The sequence below is a fragment of the Poecilia formosa genome, unplaced genomic scaffold, assembly GCF_000485575.1.
Source record: "Poecilia formosa unplaced genomic scaffold, Poecilia_formosa-5.1.2 Scaffold65, whole genome shotgun sequence".
NCBI classification, from domain to species: domain Eukaryota; kingdom Metazoa; phylum Chordata; class Actinopteri; order Cyprinodontiformes; family Poeciliidae; genus Poecilia; species Poecilia formosa.
Window position 1 is genome coordinate 2,212,296 of NW_006800004.1, and position 13,128 is coordinate 2,225,423.

At 38.7% G+C, this 13,128-nt stretch overlaps 1 protein-coding gene across 1 annotated transcript; it reads left to right on the forward strand.

Annotated features, from left to right (window-relative positions):
• The first annotated feature begins 409 nt into the window (after positions 1-409).
• znf644b (zinc finger protein 644b) lies at positions 410-1,883 on the forward strand. Its single transcript, XM_016672745.1, has one exon. It carries the CDS (start codon positions 523-525, stop codon positions 1,144-1,146), a length of 624 nt encoding a protein of 207 aa, XP_016528231.1. The 5' UTR covers positions 410-522; the 3' UTR covers positions 1,147-1,883.
• The last annotated feature ends 11,245 nt before the right edge of the window (positions 1,884-13,128 follow it).

The window sequence follows — 13,128 nt, forward strand, 5'->3', positions numbered from 1 at the left end:
TGTTATTGTTTTGAGACCCTTTTCAATTAATATAACGGTGATTGCATAATGATGCAAGATCAATACGCTTTAAATTCTGATGAACATACAATACAGGAACCGGAAGACATTTAAATATCCAAAATAAATAAATGACACAGAAACAATAAATAAATGAATTATAAAGTCTCTAGAAACAAAATTGTCCTTGGAAAGAAAAAAGGGTTGAGATCCAGTTTTTAGTAGAGAGGAAAAAGGAAAATGATAAATTATGCAAATGGAAATTATTGAGCTTGTTTTGATTCATCATGCGATTAATTGATCTATTGCTTACTGCCACAGACCTGTGAACAAATGTTAAGTCATAAATAAAATGCATCAGTATCATTTAAAATACGGTTAAAATAAATTGCTACTAATGTTGCATGGCTTGATATGCAAATGTTTTTATTTCAGAAATGATAAACATACGCATTTTCTTTTAAAACACAAGACTTTACAGCTTGAATTAAGTGTGTTTGGTAAATTGGGAGTTTTCTCTGCATGTCTGACCCAATGCCAAACGCACAAAAGGACAAAGACGCGAAATCAGCGTCTGACGACCCGGTTCCTACTCGGGAGCCATTACAGAGTCACACTTCCTCCCCGAAGAACAATGCAGCAGGTCTGTCCTCAGATGAACACGAAAACCCTTTAAATGGAACCCAGCCGAATCCATTTGTATACAGCAGTGTCCCCGCTGTTCCCCACGCAGGCAATTCATTGCCTTCAGGAGCACTTGTTAATGGACCTGGTTCACACCCCACCTCAGAGGTACGCCGTGTCCTGAACAAAGGCTCTGTTTTACCCAGCCGTGTCCTGGACGCCACGTGGCAAGCGGAGAAGGACATGAGCCCCCGAGGTGTTGCCGCCACCCAGCGAGCTTCAATCAGACGCTTGGAAGAACACAGCGGGGCCCGCCGTGGAAAACACTGGTCCGCACAGCCAGGTGTCAACGCACCACCGTCTCACCCGGTACGGAATGAGTCTGAAGCGGCCTGTTGGGCGCTGTCAGGTGACGGTGCGGAGCACGGGCACATTAGCCAACCGTTGACAAAAACAGACAATGAAAAAGCTGAGATCTCGGCGGGACGTAGAACGGTCCGGAAGCTCCGCGGATGTTTATGATAATGCTCGAGTAATCAGATGGGATTCAGCGAGAACGACGGTTGTTTCCCAGTGACATAAGGCTGGAGACTGAAGTGATGCACCAAACAGACAGGAGGTGCAGTAAACACACACAAAAAGCATTCCATGCATTCAGGGAAAAAAAAAAAAAGGTTAACAACAACCGCAGATATTTCTGCTCTGGTAATGATGTTGAAAGTGTTGACACAGGCAACAGAGATGCATCTTTTGGGTTCGCGGTCTCGTATTAAATATGTAGAAATGCCATTCAAAGACCTTTCCAGGAACAAAGCTTTAGTCTCCCAGCAGCGTATTTATAGCACAGTGCAGGAAGGCTGTAATGAGGGAAATGACCCTGAAGATGAAAACAATGCCAGTCCAAAAGTGGAGCAGTTGGAGCGAGAGCAACTTGTGCGAGATCTTCTTTTTCTTTTAATGCAGAACATGCAATGTTAATTTCAAGGAAAAAGGAAATTTCCATAGTCATATGATGTATCATTTAGGGCCAGCATAATCAGCCCAACAGTGGAAATCTTTCACGGCCCTTTGTATGCAGGCAGTGTAGGCGTTTGCTCTGTGATAGCAATTCCCCTGATGAGGAAAATCATTATTCACCGAGACAGGCAGGAAGAAGTTCTATTAAAGGTCTGAATTTGAAGCAGAGCGGTGGACTCACTTTGCATTTAACTGCCTCAAACATCTTGACCAGCTCGCCAAAGCGCACAAAAATCTGGCAACTACACTGAGGCTGCAGAGATTTTAAGCACATGAAATGTGGTGTATGCACACCTGAACGCACCGGCCTTGATTCAGCAGAGTGACTCACAAACAGGGCGGACCTTGTTCAGCTCTCATTTGAGATGGATTTTTCCAGCAGCAGACACAAAGGAGAAGTGCTTAGACAATGTAGGCTCAGGAAATGCACTACAGTGCCTTGCAAAAGTATTAATGCATATACTTTCCTTTTCTATAATTTTTTTGCAATTAAAATCTGAAAAGAGTTGTCTGTATTCAGTCCTCTTTTACTGCAACACACGCTAATAAAATTCAGTGTTCTGTGAAGACCTCACAGGTTAGTTAGAGAGCTTTAGTGAACAAAAAACATTGTGAAGCAAAAAACATTGTGAAGCATTGTGAAGAAACGCACAGAGAGGCCCGTTGTAACTCTGGAGGAGCTGCAGAGATCCACAGGTTGAATTTGAAAGTCGATGTTAACAGAAAACCAAAAGAAGTCCAGTTTAAATTTGCCTCAAGTTGGTCTTCGATGATGGGAAGAGCTAAATACCAGATAATCCATAAGAAAACTTGTTGCAGGCTGTAAGGTTGTTGAGGGGCAAAATTACCTTCTTCCAAGAGCCATTGAAGGAAAAGACACAAAAACCACAGAAGAAGACACTAAGCGCAACTTCCTCCTTCACGAAATGAAAACTGATGGAGTGGTGTAAACAAAAGTTTAGCGGCTGTAAGATTTCTCTTTTGTCTTTGGCAAAAGACCACGAGCCACTTCTCCCATTAACACAGATTTGCACATTTGTTTTGTTTTTATTATTTACCCAGAATACCCTGCACTGCAGTCTGCTTCCTGCTTTTAGAGCGTTCTCCGGTCTGCTCGCATTCACATATCTCATTCACATTAGAAATGTCTGCCTGATTTTTTTTTTTATTTGTTTAATTAAAATACAGACCAAGTTGATTACAAGGTACCCAGAAAAAAATTCATTTCTGTGGCTTGGAGACAACCTTTACCTTTGTCTTTGTGTAGAATTGACAAACACTGAAAATTATGACTAGCAGTAGAAAAAAAAGTGCATATGTCAAATAATCTCACCTGTATGGAAGAAAAGGATGCTGGAAACAATGACTGCAGGGCTTTTGGCAGCTCAAAGCAGAATGTTTTGTAGGTGCAGATTCTTTTCTACCTTTAACTAGAAAGCTTTAAGAAAAGCATTTTTTTTTTGTTGTTGTTTTTTTTAGGTAAACAAGACCGACCCACCAAGTTGAAGTTCACAAGTGCAAGCGGTCTAAAATTCTGCACTGCTAAGAAAAAAGTCAGCTCAATTGCGTAAAACTGTTGGAGCTAGTAGTGGTGGTAAAGTGACCTTTCCCATGGGGAAGCAGTGAGGAAGTGCTGAGAAAACTGCGTGGTTGTCGAGTAGAAAAGGGTTTAGCAGGGTGGCGCTAAGTTCAGGGACGACACCGGCAACGCCACAGGCAACTGGGAAACTAGAAGGAACCATTCTGGTTGTTCAGAAACAAGCAGAGCTTTTCAGCCAAACACTGAGGCTCTCACAGCTGAGGGAGAGGAAGAGGCAGCAGTTTGAAGCAACATTTAGAGATGTTTATTAAACTATGGTGTTTATGTCAAAAATTCTGTTTCACTGAATGTATTTTAATGTTGCAGCTTAAAACTTCCCCACATGCCAAAGTACTGTTGATGTTGGGGGAGTAAACCTAACATTTAGTGCCTGTAAAAACTATTCACTTCCTTGACTGTTTAAATCTTTTTACTGCTGCTATAATCATTATGTTGTTTGAGAGCATGACCAATAGTTGTCCTGTCAACAGATTCTTCCATCAGAGCTGTGGCTCCCTGCAGCTCTGCGATATTTCTAAAATCAACATATAGAAAAATAAAAAGCAGGTTGGACACAAACATTTATTTTTAAAGAACTTAAACAGCTCAATTTTTGTTACTCGCTGTATCTACCACGGACCATAACTTGACATGAAGTAAGGCTCAGGCGGCAGTGTCATAGAAGTAAGAAATACTGCCTCCTGCAGGTGCATGAATTTCCTCAATTGCGAAATTGCGAAAAATTGTTGACGTTACAATTCAGACATTTATTTGTATTTTCTTTTTCTTTTAAATTGCAAAGTTGTGCACCATTTTTGTTAATGTGTTACTTATGCCTAATGACGTTTATGAAATGAGAGAGGTGGCTGTGCTGTTGCAGCTTTTTTATATGAAGAAGGGCAGCAATTTGGAGGACAAAAGTGAATCCATTTGTATCAATTCTGATTCAAATTAGTATAATTTTGCATTGATAATATTGATTATTTTGACTCTAATCAATAGCCTGAAGTCATCCAATCAGAAGCTTGTATTTGTTTCCACTTCAGGACTCGAGCAGAGCTATCTTTCCAAACTGTGGGACCCAAACAGTGGAGTTCTTTTCCTGATACAGAGATTAGACTTTGTGGATATTTTAAAACGGCAGCTAGCTTTCTAGCATTTTTATGCTAGCAAGCTGTTACTCATGTATGGGGTATATTATTTACTGTTTTCGGTATGATTTCCCTTTTTTGTGACAGAATTTTTAACATTTATCTGTGAAAAAGTGATACACATAAACTTACTCACCTTTGTCCAGCAGTGGTTTATGTACGCAGCATATATATGTAGATGTGAAGTGCTCACTTGAAACGGCATCATCTAAATGTAAACATACGAGCTAACTGAGCTGCCTGCAGCATTTAAAAGCCTCTTGGTAACAATTCAGACCAGGCCAGTTCCATGATGAACACCACCGCCATCTTTACGGCAGCAGGTGTGTTAGCATACTGCGCATATGTTTTTAAACGCACCATGATGGAGACAGCACCACATTACAAAGTTGCCTCTCCAGACGAGTTACCCTTTATGAAAGTGGAATGCATTTGTGCTCTGTTTGCATTCACACAATCGCCCCCTTTCATTACCGGAAGACCAACAATCAATAATTCAGCACATATTTTTACACTTCAGCCCAACACTGATCCTATGTACGCTGCATGATTAATGGAAAAAAAAGCACACAAATATTCTATTGTGGATAGAACATTGCCAAGGTGCTTTTGAAGTTCACGTTAAAAAAAATCATGAGGTCCTCTTGATGTCGAGTTTGAAGCCAATCATCAGCGTTTGCACAATTTTGTTTAATGTCTGTCCAAATCAAACTTTCAGTCAGGTACTTTGAAATATGCTGGAAAGGATTTTGAATCAAATTGTTTTTTTTTTTGTTTGTTTGTTTGTGTTATGAATTCTGTTTTAAAAGGACTGGAAATTTGCCAGCTGCTTTCCTCCAAAAAGAGACTTAACATTTCACTTTTCAAGCCACCATGAGGGCAACAGTTTGTCAACGTACATTGGAATCACCTCTAATCTCAAGCTCAGCTCTAATTTGGCATAAAAGGAATGTAAAATGTGTGTTCCTTAGACATTATTTAGCATATTGCATTGCTGTTAGTTTTTTGTGTTTAATTAAAAATTAGAAAAAAGAGACAATTGTGAGGCATCCTTTGGGAGAACTACTTAACCAACCTGAATCTCTGTGTTTTTTTAAAAGGCAGCACTTCACAGCGGCATCATTGCCACTTTTCTGTCATAGAGGAAAAAGATCTGTGATTTTTCTTTCCCCGTCGTGTGGATGCGAGTGTGGTTTATGATTCCTCTGTGGTTTTCCAAGGTGGTGTATTGTATGTGAAAATAGCCCCCCGTAAGACACAAGATTGTGTTAAACTTTGCCGGTAACACTTTCCAAACAGGAGAGTGCAAATCAGATGCCTCGACTGAAGCGAGGTGGAAGAAGACTTCGAAGCACACTGGGACTAACAGCTTTGATTGCTAATAAAATTAATGCATGAATTTCAAAGATAGTCCTACAAAGCTTCTTTGGAGGAAAAAAAATAAAACACTTTTTTGCTATTGTGTGAAACTGTGCACTATTATTAAAATTGCTTAATTAAATCTTTTCCTAAAGAATTATGCAAGGTAAACATAACTTGCATCCATGTTAGAGTAATTTGGCTTGTAATACTTTATTTCAAACACCCCTTTTTTTTACAGGCAGAAGTTACTATATGAATTACTACTGGGAAACATTCTAAAACGTCATAATTTGTTGATTTTCTCTTACCGACAAAATACAGGCTCAAATGTATCCATGCACACTGTCGCATTAAGTAGCCCTGTTGTGCACAGCAAAAAGATCCTGAGTTGGAATCCTGGCCTGGATCTTTTCTGCATGGAGTTTGCATGTTTTCTCTCTGCATGTGTGGGATCTGTTCACTCCAGATTCCTCCTGTAATCCAGAAACATAACTGTTAGGTCATGGGGAGATAATAGCTAAGTAAGCGTTCATGGCAAAGTAGGTACAGACAGTAGATCGAAATGTATACACAATCCAGTGGCGGGCAACGCTAACCAAAATGGTAGTTGCACTAAATCTAAAGCACTATTTCTAAACATTAGTTCTGCTAACACTAAAACATGGCACATATTTAGCAAAAGCTAATGCTAAAATGCTAAACCGCTAGCTTTAATTTAAATTTACCATTTTTTGATAAGCTAAAGTATTGAAATAAATGTACAATTTCTGCAATACAATTTTGGCCTAAATTGTACATATTACTAAATATTCCTATTACTCATTTCCTCTTGCCTAAAATGCTTCAAGCACAGAATTAGAAATAACTTTTGGAATATGGGTGACATAATGTTTTCAATTCTAATTTTGGCAATATTCCGGAGATGAAAAAAGGAAATTCAAGAAACTTGTTTGATGTAGGCACTTTCTTTACTGGAGGTCAATTTACTGTCATCCACATTAAGTGATTGACTAAACAGTTTGTTTTTCAAAGACTGTTGTCCAAAGATGACAACTTCTGTCTTGTCGGAATTTAAAAGCAGCACATTAAGAGTTGTCTTGGTTTTTATCTCTTCAAGACTTTCCTGTAATCTACCTAATTGATAGGATTCATCAGAATTTATGGGTAAATATAACTTAGTATCATCAGCATAACAGTGAAATGCATCCCATGCTGTTTGGTAGCGCTACATCATTATTAGCATGTAAAAATCAAAACACAAAATGGCGCTGGTCACAGATTTTCTTATTTGTTAGCTCTTCTGTGATGAGTCTTACATCAAATCCTGTACATCTGAATAACATCATTCACACCTTGATGTCGACTAATTAAAATGTTTGTGCTTTCAGTCACCGATGGAATCCAGCTCAGCTGAACCCACTTTGTCGTTTCTTCAACTGTAAACTCAGGTCTTAACGAGGAACACGGTGATAAATTATTCCTTTGGATGTTGGTGACTGCCAGGTGTCTGAGGGGGGATAATAGACGGATCGTTGTGATTTCACAAAGTTCCAAAGAAAAAAACAAAAACAGCAATGTCTGTGAAAGGTGGCCATAGTGGCACGTCGAAGCTGATTCAGACGGACTTGTAAAAATCTGGTGGTTCTGTTCGTAGCAGGCATGGAGGAGTTTTGGGGAAAAAAACAAAAAACAAAACAAAGCTCCAAACGAGTAAGCGTACCAGCTGGATTCCTGATGGATTCGGGTGCAATGCAGTTTAACACTGGCTGCTGTTTATCATGTATCGCATCTGCTAATCTGCACTACGAGTGGGGGCGCCAACAACCTCAAGCATCACACTCATTTTCTTAGCTAAAAACCAATTTCATAATTAATGTAAGGGAAAGTGTCTGTGATTACGGCGCACAGATGCAACTCTTAGCAGCAGCTGGAGTTGCTGCGCTCAGTTGTCTGAAGGTGTCTCATGCGATAATGAATCATTCTCTTTCCCCCACAACTCACAAACCCAATTTCACTTTGTTATGCGCAGCAATATTTTTTTGCTGCAATTCTTCCGGGTGAGACGTGTACACTTCAGCGTCCCTTCGGACCCGTTATTCCTTCCTGGATGGAATTTATAAAGGTTGTGTCCGATTAAGGACTTTGGTTGCTTTTCCCTCCACACCCCCTCCCAAAAAAGCCAAAGTATTTGATGTATCTAATGCGTGGTAGCCACTTCTGGGTTTTCCTACTTACCAGTGGCAAAGGGGGCTAACCCTGCAGTTTATCTTGGGCAGTATTTAAAGCAGCGATCAAAGCTGTACAAACCAATTGTCGTCATGTTTCTCCGGAGGGAATTTCCAAGTACATTAATGCTCCTTCTTTGGGAAATAATTGTGCCTCTCTGTGACTTCATTAAGTCTCCTGGCTGTTTCAAAAGATGTTCTCTCTGGAGGTTGAAAGCCACATCGCTGGCAGACAGCATCCCATGGGGCTGAATGAATAAAAAAAGAGGAGAAATTATAATGAGATTGAGTTAGCCATGACCAGAATCGGGCTTTTCATTATCCCACTGGCTAAAGAGGGAGAGATGGGGAGGGAGGAACAAGGCTGACAGAAAGATATGTGTTTCTGAAGGACCCTCACTCACCATCTGCCAAGGCTCGTCCAATAGTAGGCAGCCAATGCATGCTTATCATCGCCATGGGTATCAAAGAGGCCTCCTCTCTGGAGAGTTCTCCATTAAAGCGGGGAGCGCTAACCCCTGTGCACACACGGGCACAGAGGAAAACCTGCATTTAATTCAGGGCTAACCTCTCCTGCCAATTAGACTCATCAGAACGAAGGGGCAAAAGTGTTCACGCCCCATGGACTTTTTCACATTATGTCACGTTACAAGCACAGGAATCAATGTGTTGACCAACACTCTGTAATGCATAAATATAAAGTGGATGGAAATTTTTAATTTTGTTTGTTTTTTTATTTGGTGTGCATTTGCAATCATGAACACATTTTCTTGATCCAACTTTTACAATAGTTTTCAGGTTTTCCAGACTTTGGGACTGATATTTTTAGTCAAATTGAATTAGTTAAGATTGGAGAGGTTCTGTGAACATTAATTTTCAAATCATGCAAAGTTTAAAATTTTGATTTAGGTCTTGACTTTGACTAGGCCACTCTACCACATAAACATGCATTGATTTAAAACCAGTGGTGGCAGTCCAGTTAATTGCAGCGTTTGTAATTATTTAATCACAATTAAAAAACATTTAATCAACAACAAATCGACAAAAATATATATTTTTCGATTTAGTAATACTTTTTGCTGCTAAATTATTCAATAAATGACAACAAAGATCTGTGTTGTTTTTATTCTGTTTAGATTATTCAACCATCAGATTGGAGGCTGCTGGTCAGGTTTACAGAGGCACCAGAAACACGCCAAAAACGGTGATTAATTGCATTAAAATCGATGTAATTAATCAAAATGAACATGTTGGCATCCAGGGCCTAATTAAAACATTTCACTTAGTCTGTGACTGAATATTTAGGCTAGATCCTAACAGGTTTTCTTTCATTATTGTTCTTTTTTGAACTTCATCCATCTTACCATTAACTCTGACAAGCCTTTCTGCTCCTGCTGAAGAAAACTTCCCCACAACATGATGCTGCCACCACCTGGTTTCATATTGATGAATGGTGTGCTCAGGATGTTAGTTTTTCCTCCACACAAAGGACACTGAATGTAGGCTAAAAAGTTCTGTTTTAGTCTAATATGACCTTCCTCCATATTTCCTGTGTTGGTCTGTGCCTCCTGGCAAATAGAACATCTTTAGTTTTAATTTTTGCTGTTTTTCCATAATGTCGAGACATTATGGAAAAACAGCAAAAATTAAAACGCAGCTGTTCTTCATCAAACACAGAACAGCTGCATTCATTTAGAGGTTAAATTACTCAGAGGGGGATTCTGTTGACCAAATTGGTGAGTTCTATTGCACTTTTGCATTTTATTTAGGGGTGTCGGCGTAAAAGGGATGAAAAGAAATGCATTTCACATTTTTTTAGACTAGAAGTAAAGGCCTGATTTTCTTTTTTCTCTTGACTGTTCTTATAATTACAAGTCTCTGATATTTTGGTATCGGTTCAATACCAACTAAGTACATCATCAGAGTCACTGATACGATACTTTTTATGCAAGTTTGATATATTGTTAAACGTTTGATCTTTGTGGGGTGTTTGTGGTTTTTCCTTTAATTTTTTTTGTCAAAATCTTGGACAGAATTTGAAACTAAATGAATAGGTATCTACAAAATACTTTAATACCATATTAACATGATAAAAACAACAGAAAAACATATTTATGTCCAATATTTTTATAAAACAAAGAACAAAAAAATATGTGAGAGCAAATCAAAAGTTTTTTGAGATAGAGTTGAGAAGGAATCTGAAATTGAATAATCAATCTTATAATGCTTGTATTGAACCGATACTGATACCACTTTGGTATCGATATTTTGGATCAATCAGCCCACTTCTAATAATAATTTCTTGAAAATCCCATTGAAGCACAGTAAGGTTTGTGTCTGTAACATGACAAAAATGTTAAAAAGGAAAAAAAAGAGTTTGAGGGGTGTGAGTACTTTCGCATTTCACTGTAATTGACTTGACATATGATTCAGAATTGTGAGAGTTTTTTTTCCTCCAGCAGGATTGTTTTAGCCAGCCAGCCTTGTCCTTTATTTTTCCCCGGTTCAGTTGGTGGAGTAGCAGCGATTCAAAGGTCGGGAGCATTGATCACGACCTGCTCTTTGGCCAGTTATTCAAAAGTGTCACACGTTGTTTGAGTGAAAAAAGTGTGTGGTGGGGGGGGGGGAGGAGAAGAAAAATCAATAGGTTTCCATTATCCGGTTGGGCAGTGTCACTGGCCTGTCAATGATCCTGTTACAGCAGCAGTACAAGGGTGACACGGGCCCACACTCAATCGCTGCTGACAAGAAGAAAACATGCTGACAGGCACCGGGAACAAGTTGGAACACAGATTTGCACTTCAAGCAGCCGTCCAAGGAGGTATCGTGCAAGGCCACCGCGCGGCACACAGGGGGGTGTAGGGTTGGGGCAGCAGTGGATGGGCTGGGAGGTGGCGCTAGTGGTGGTGATGGAGGGGCTTAGGGGGGGTAACACAGCCGGCCTCCCTCTACTGTCTGTCTGTCTGTCTAGCTCTCAACCACAAATGCTTTTATCCTTCCATAAATTATTCACCTCTGGATACACCAAAGGAAACTAGCTTGCACTGATTGTGGCTGTGGGCAGATTCATGAACCCCGGGCCCAGCCACCAGTCGTCCACTCCTGCACACCGACACGCTGCTCACAAGCAGAATATGCAATGTACTGTAAACTGGCTGCTTCACGCATACTGGCACACAAAGAGTGGCCTAACCAGAGTCCAGGCTTTAAAGAATAAATCGGTTCCAAAGTTCTTATTGACTTCCTGACATATTATATCTTCGGAGCAAAGAAAGCTGCGTACCTCAGTCAGTCCAGATGGCCAGTCAGATATTAAGGAAGACGTCAAGTGTCTCTTGAAAGAACATGAATCAATATATTTTGACAAGGATCAAATGTGCTTCAGATAAACCTTTTGGCCCTTCCAAAGCAGCTGTTCTCCACTTGTCAAACCTCTTTATTCCTGTTAGTCTGCCTGTAATCATCAGAAGTCTAAGCATTTTTTTTTTCAGATGCATTTTAGCTCTACCATGGGAATATTTTTAAAATTATTTTTATGAAATGTTTGCAGACTGATGAAGCAAACTTGTAGAATTGAATCAAAACAGCTGGCAAACAGTTTATTGGGGTAAATTTTAATATTTCTGTATAAGGAAAACAATTTTAACTGTAAACATCTGCTCAATGGAACTTGTGAAATTTGCAAGATTTACAAAGTTTCTCAAATTGATTTACTCAAATAAATTGGTTAGGTTCTAACTATTCAGTTATTCTGTAACTTATACTTTAGACATAACAGTCAATACTTGTTTTGATCCACTTTATCATAAGTTGACAGCTCTGTTGGGTATTTCTTGGCAGTACAATCAGACCAGTGAGAAAACCAAGGGAGGATCAGAGAAAACAAATTAAATGTGCATGCTCCCCCGTCTCCCAACCTACTACAAGTAGAAAAAGCATAACACTCACAATAAGTTCTCATGGCCTTTGGTTCTTGTGACGGCTCTCGAAATGATCTGGTCAGCCCGAAGAAAACTTTCTGCAGACCTGTGCTGTTCAGGACTAACAAGTGTTGTAACAGTTCCTTTCATTTTATTGTCTGAGTTGTCTTCCATGTGGAAAACAAACAAAGATATCAACAGCTCATGATTAAGACGCAGTTTTAGCTAGTAACAGACTTTAAAAATTATTTTAATAAGTTGTCATGTAAAACCTTTTTCTGATAACCATAGCTAAGATGCTCAATGACACCTTCAGTGATAAGAAACTGAGTTTGTTAGCTAAACCTTAGCTAAAGGCTAAAGTTAGTAGCTCAAAGCTGCTAAGCTCCTGGAAACAATTGTAAAATCTTCAACAGTTGCATTTGGTAACTGACATGCTTCATAAAAGGAAAAAAAAAATTAATTAATTAAATATGAGGACAAATATTTAACAGCCACTAATATAAATTTTTATACTGTAGCAAGTTAGTCTTTAGCATTAGCGCTGCCTCCTGCTAAAGCTACAAATGTAAATTCTTGATCCAACACTAAAACTTTATCAAATCTTCTGACAGTTTTACTAAGTTGATATACGAGTCTACAACTCAAAGTTTCTGTTCTCGGCTGGCCACTGAACACATGAGAGCAGCTGAATCATCACCTTCAGCCAAATCTTTTGTTAAGATGCGTTGAAGCAAAATCTAACCTAATACTCAACGTTAAGTAAAAAAATATAATCAATACATCTGATTTTTTTTTTTTTGGAAAGTTAATAGCTAAATATTAATACTCAAACACAAATTTGTATAGAATTCACTCATTGTTGAGTATTACTGTTAAAAACTAATATGCTCAAATAAAACTTTAAGAATTATAAAGACTAACATTTAAGCCCCTGCCTTTCTCCCCTGGGGGAAAAAAAAAACTATAAAAATACATTTATAGTATGACATAACAAGTATTGACTCAAAAATGCACTCTCAAAATATTTGATTGAATATATTTTTAATTGCCAAACTTTTACAAAAATTCATTTTTATAGTGTTGAAAAATTAAACCACTACTATATATTACATTTCCTGGCTATTTTACAAATTCAAATAATCTTCATGGAAAATATGTAACACCCAACAAAATTCCTTTTTTATAGTGCATTTTAAATATGTTGCTCATATAGTAAAGAGGGGAAACATATTCCTACTCTTATTATT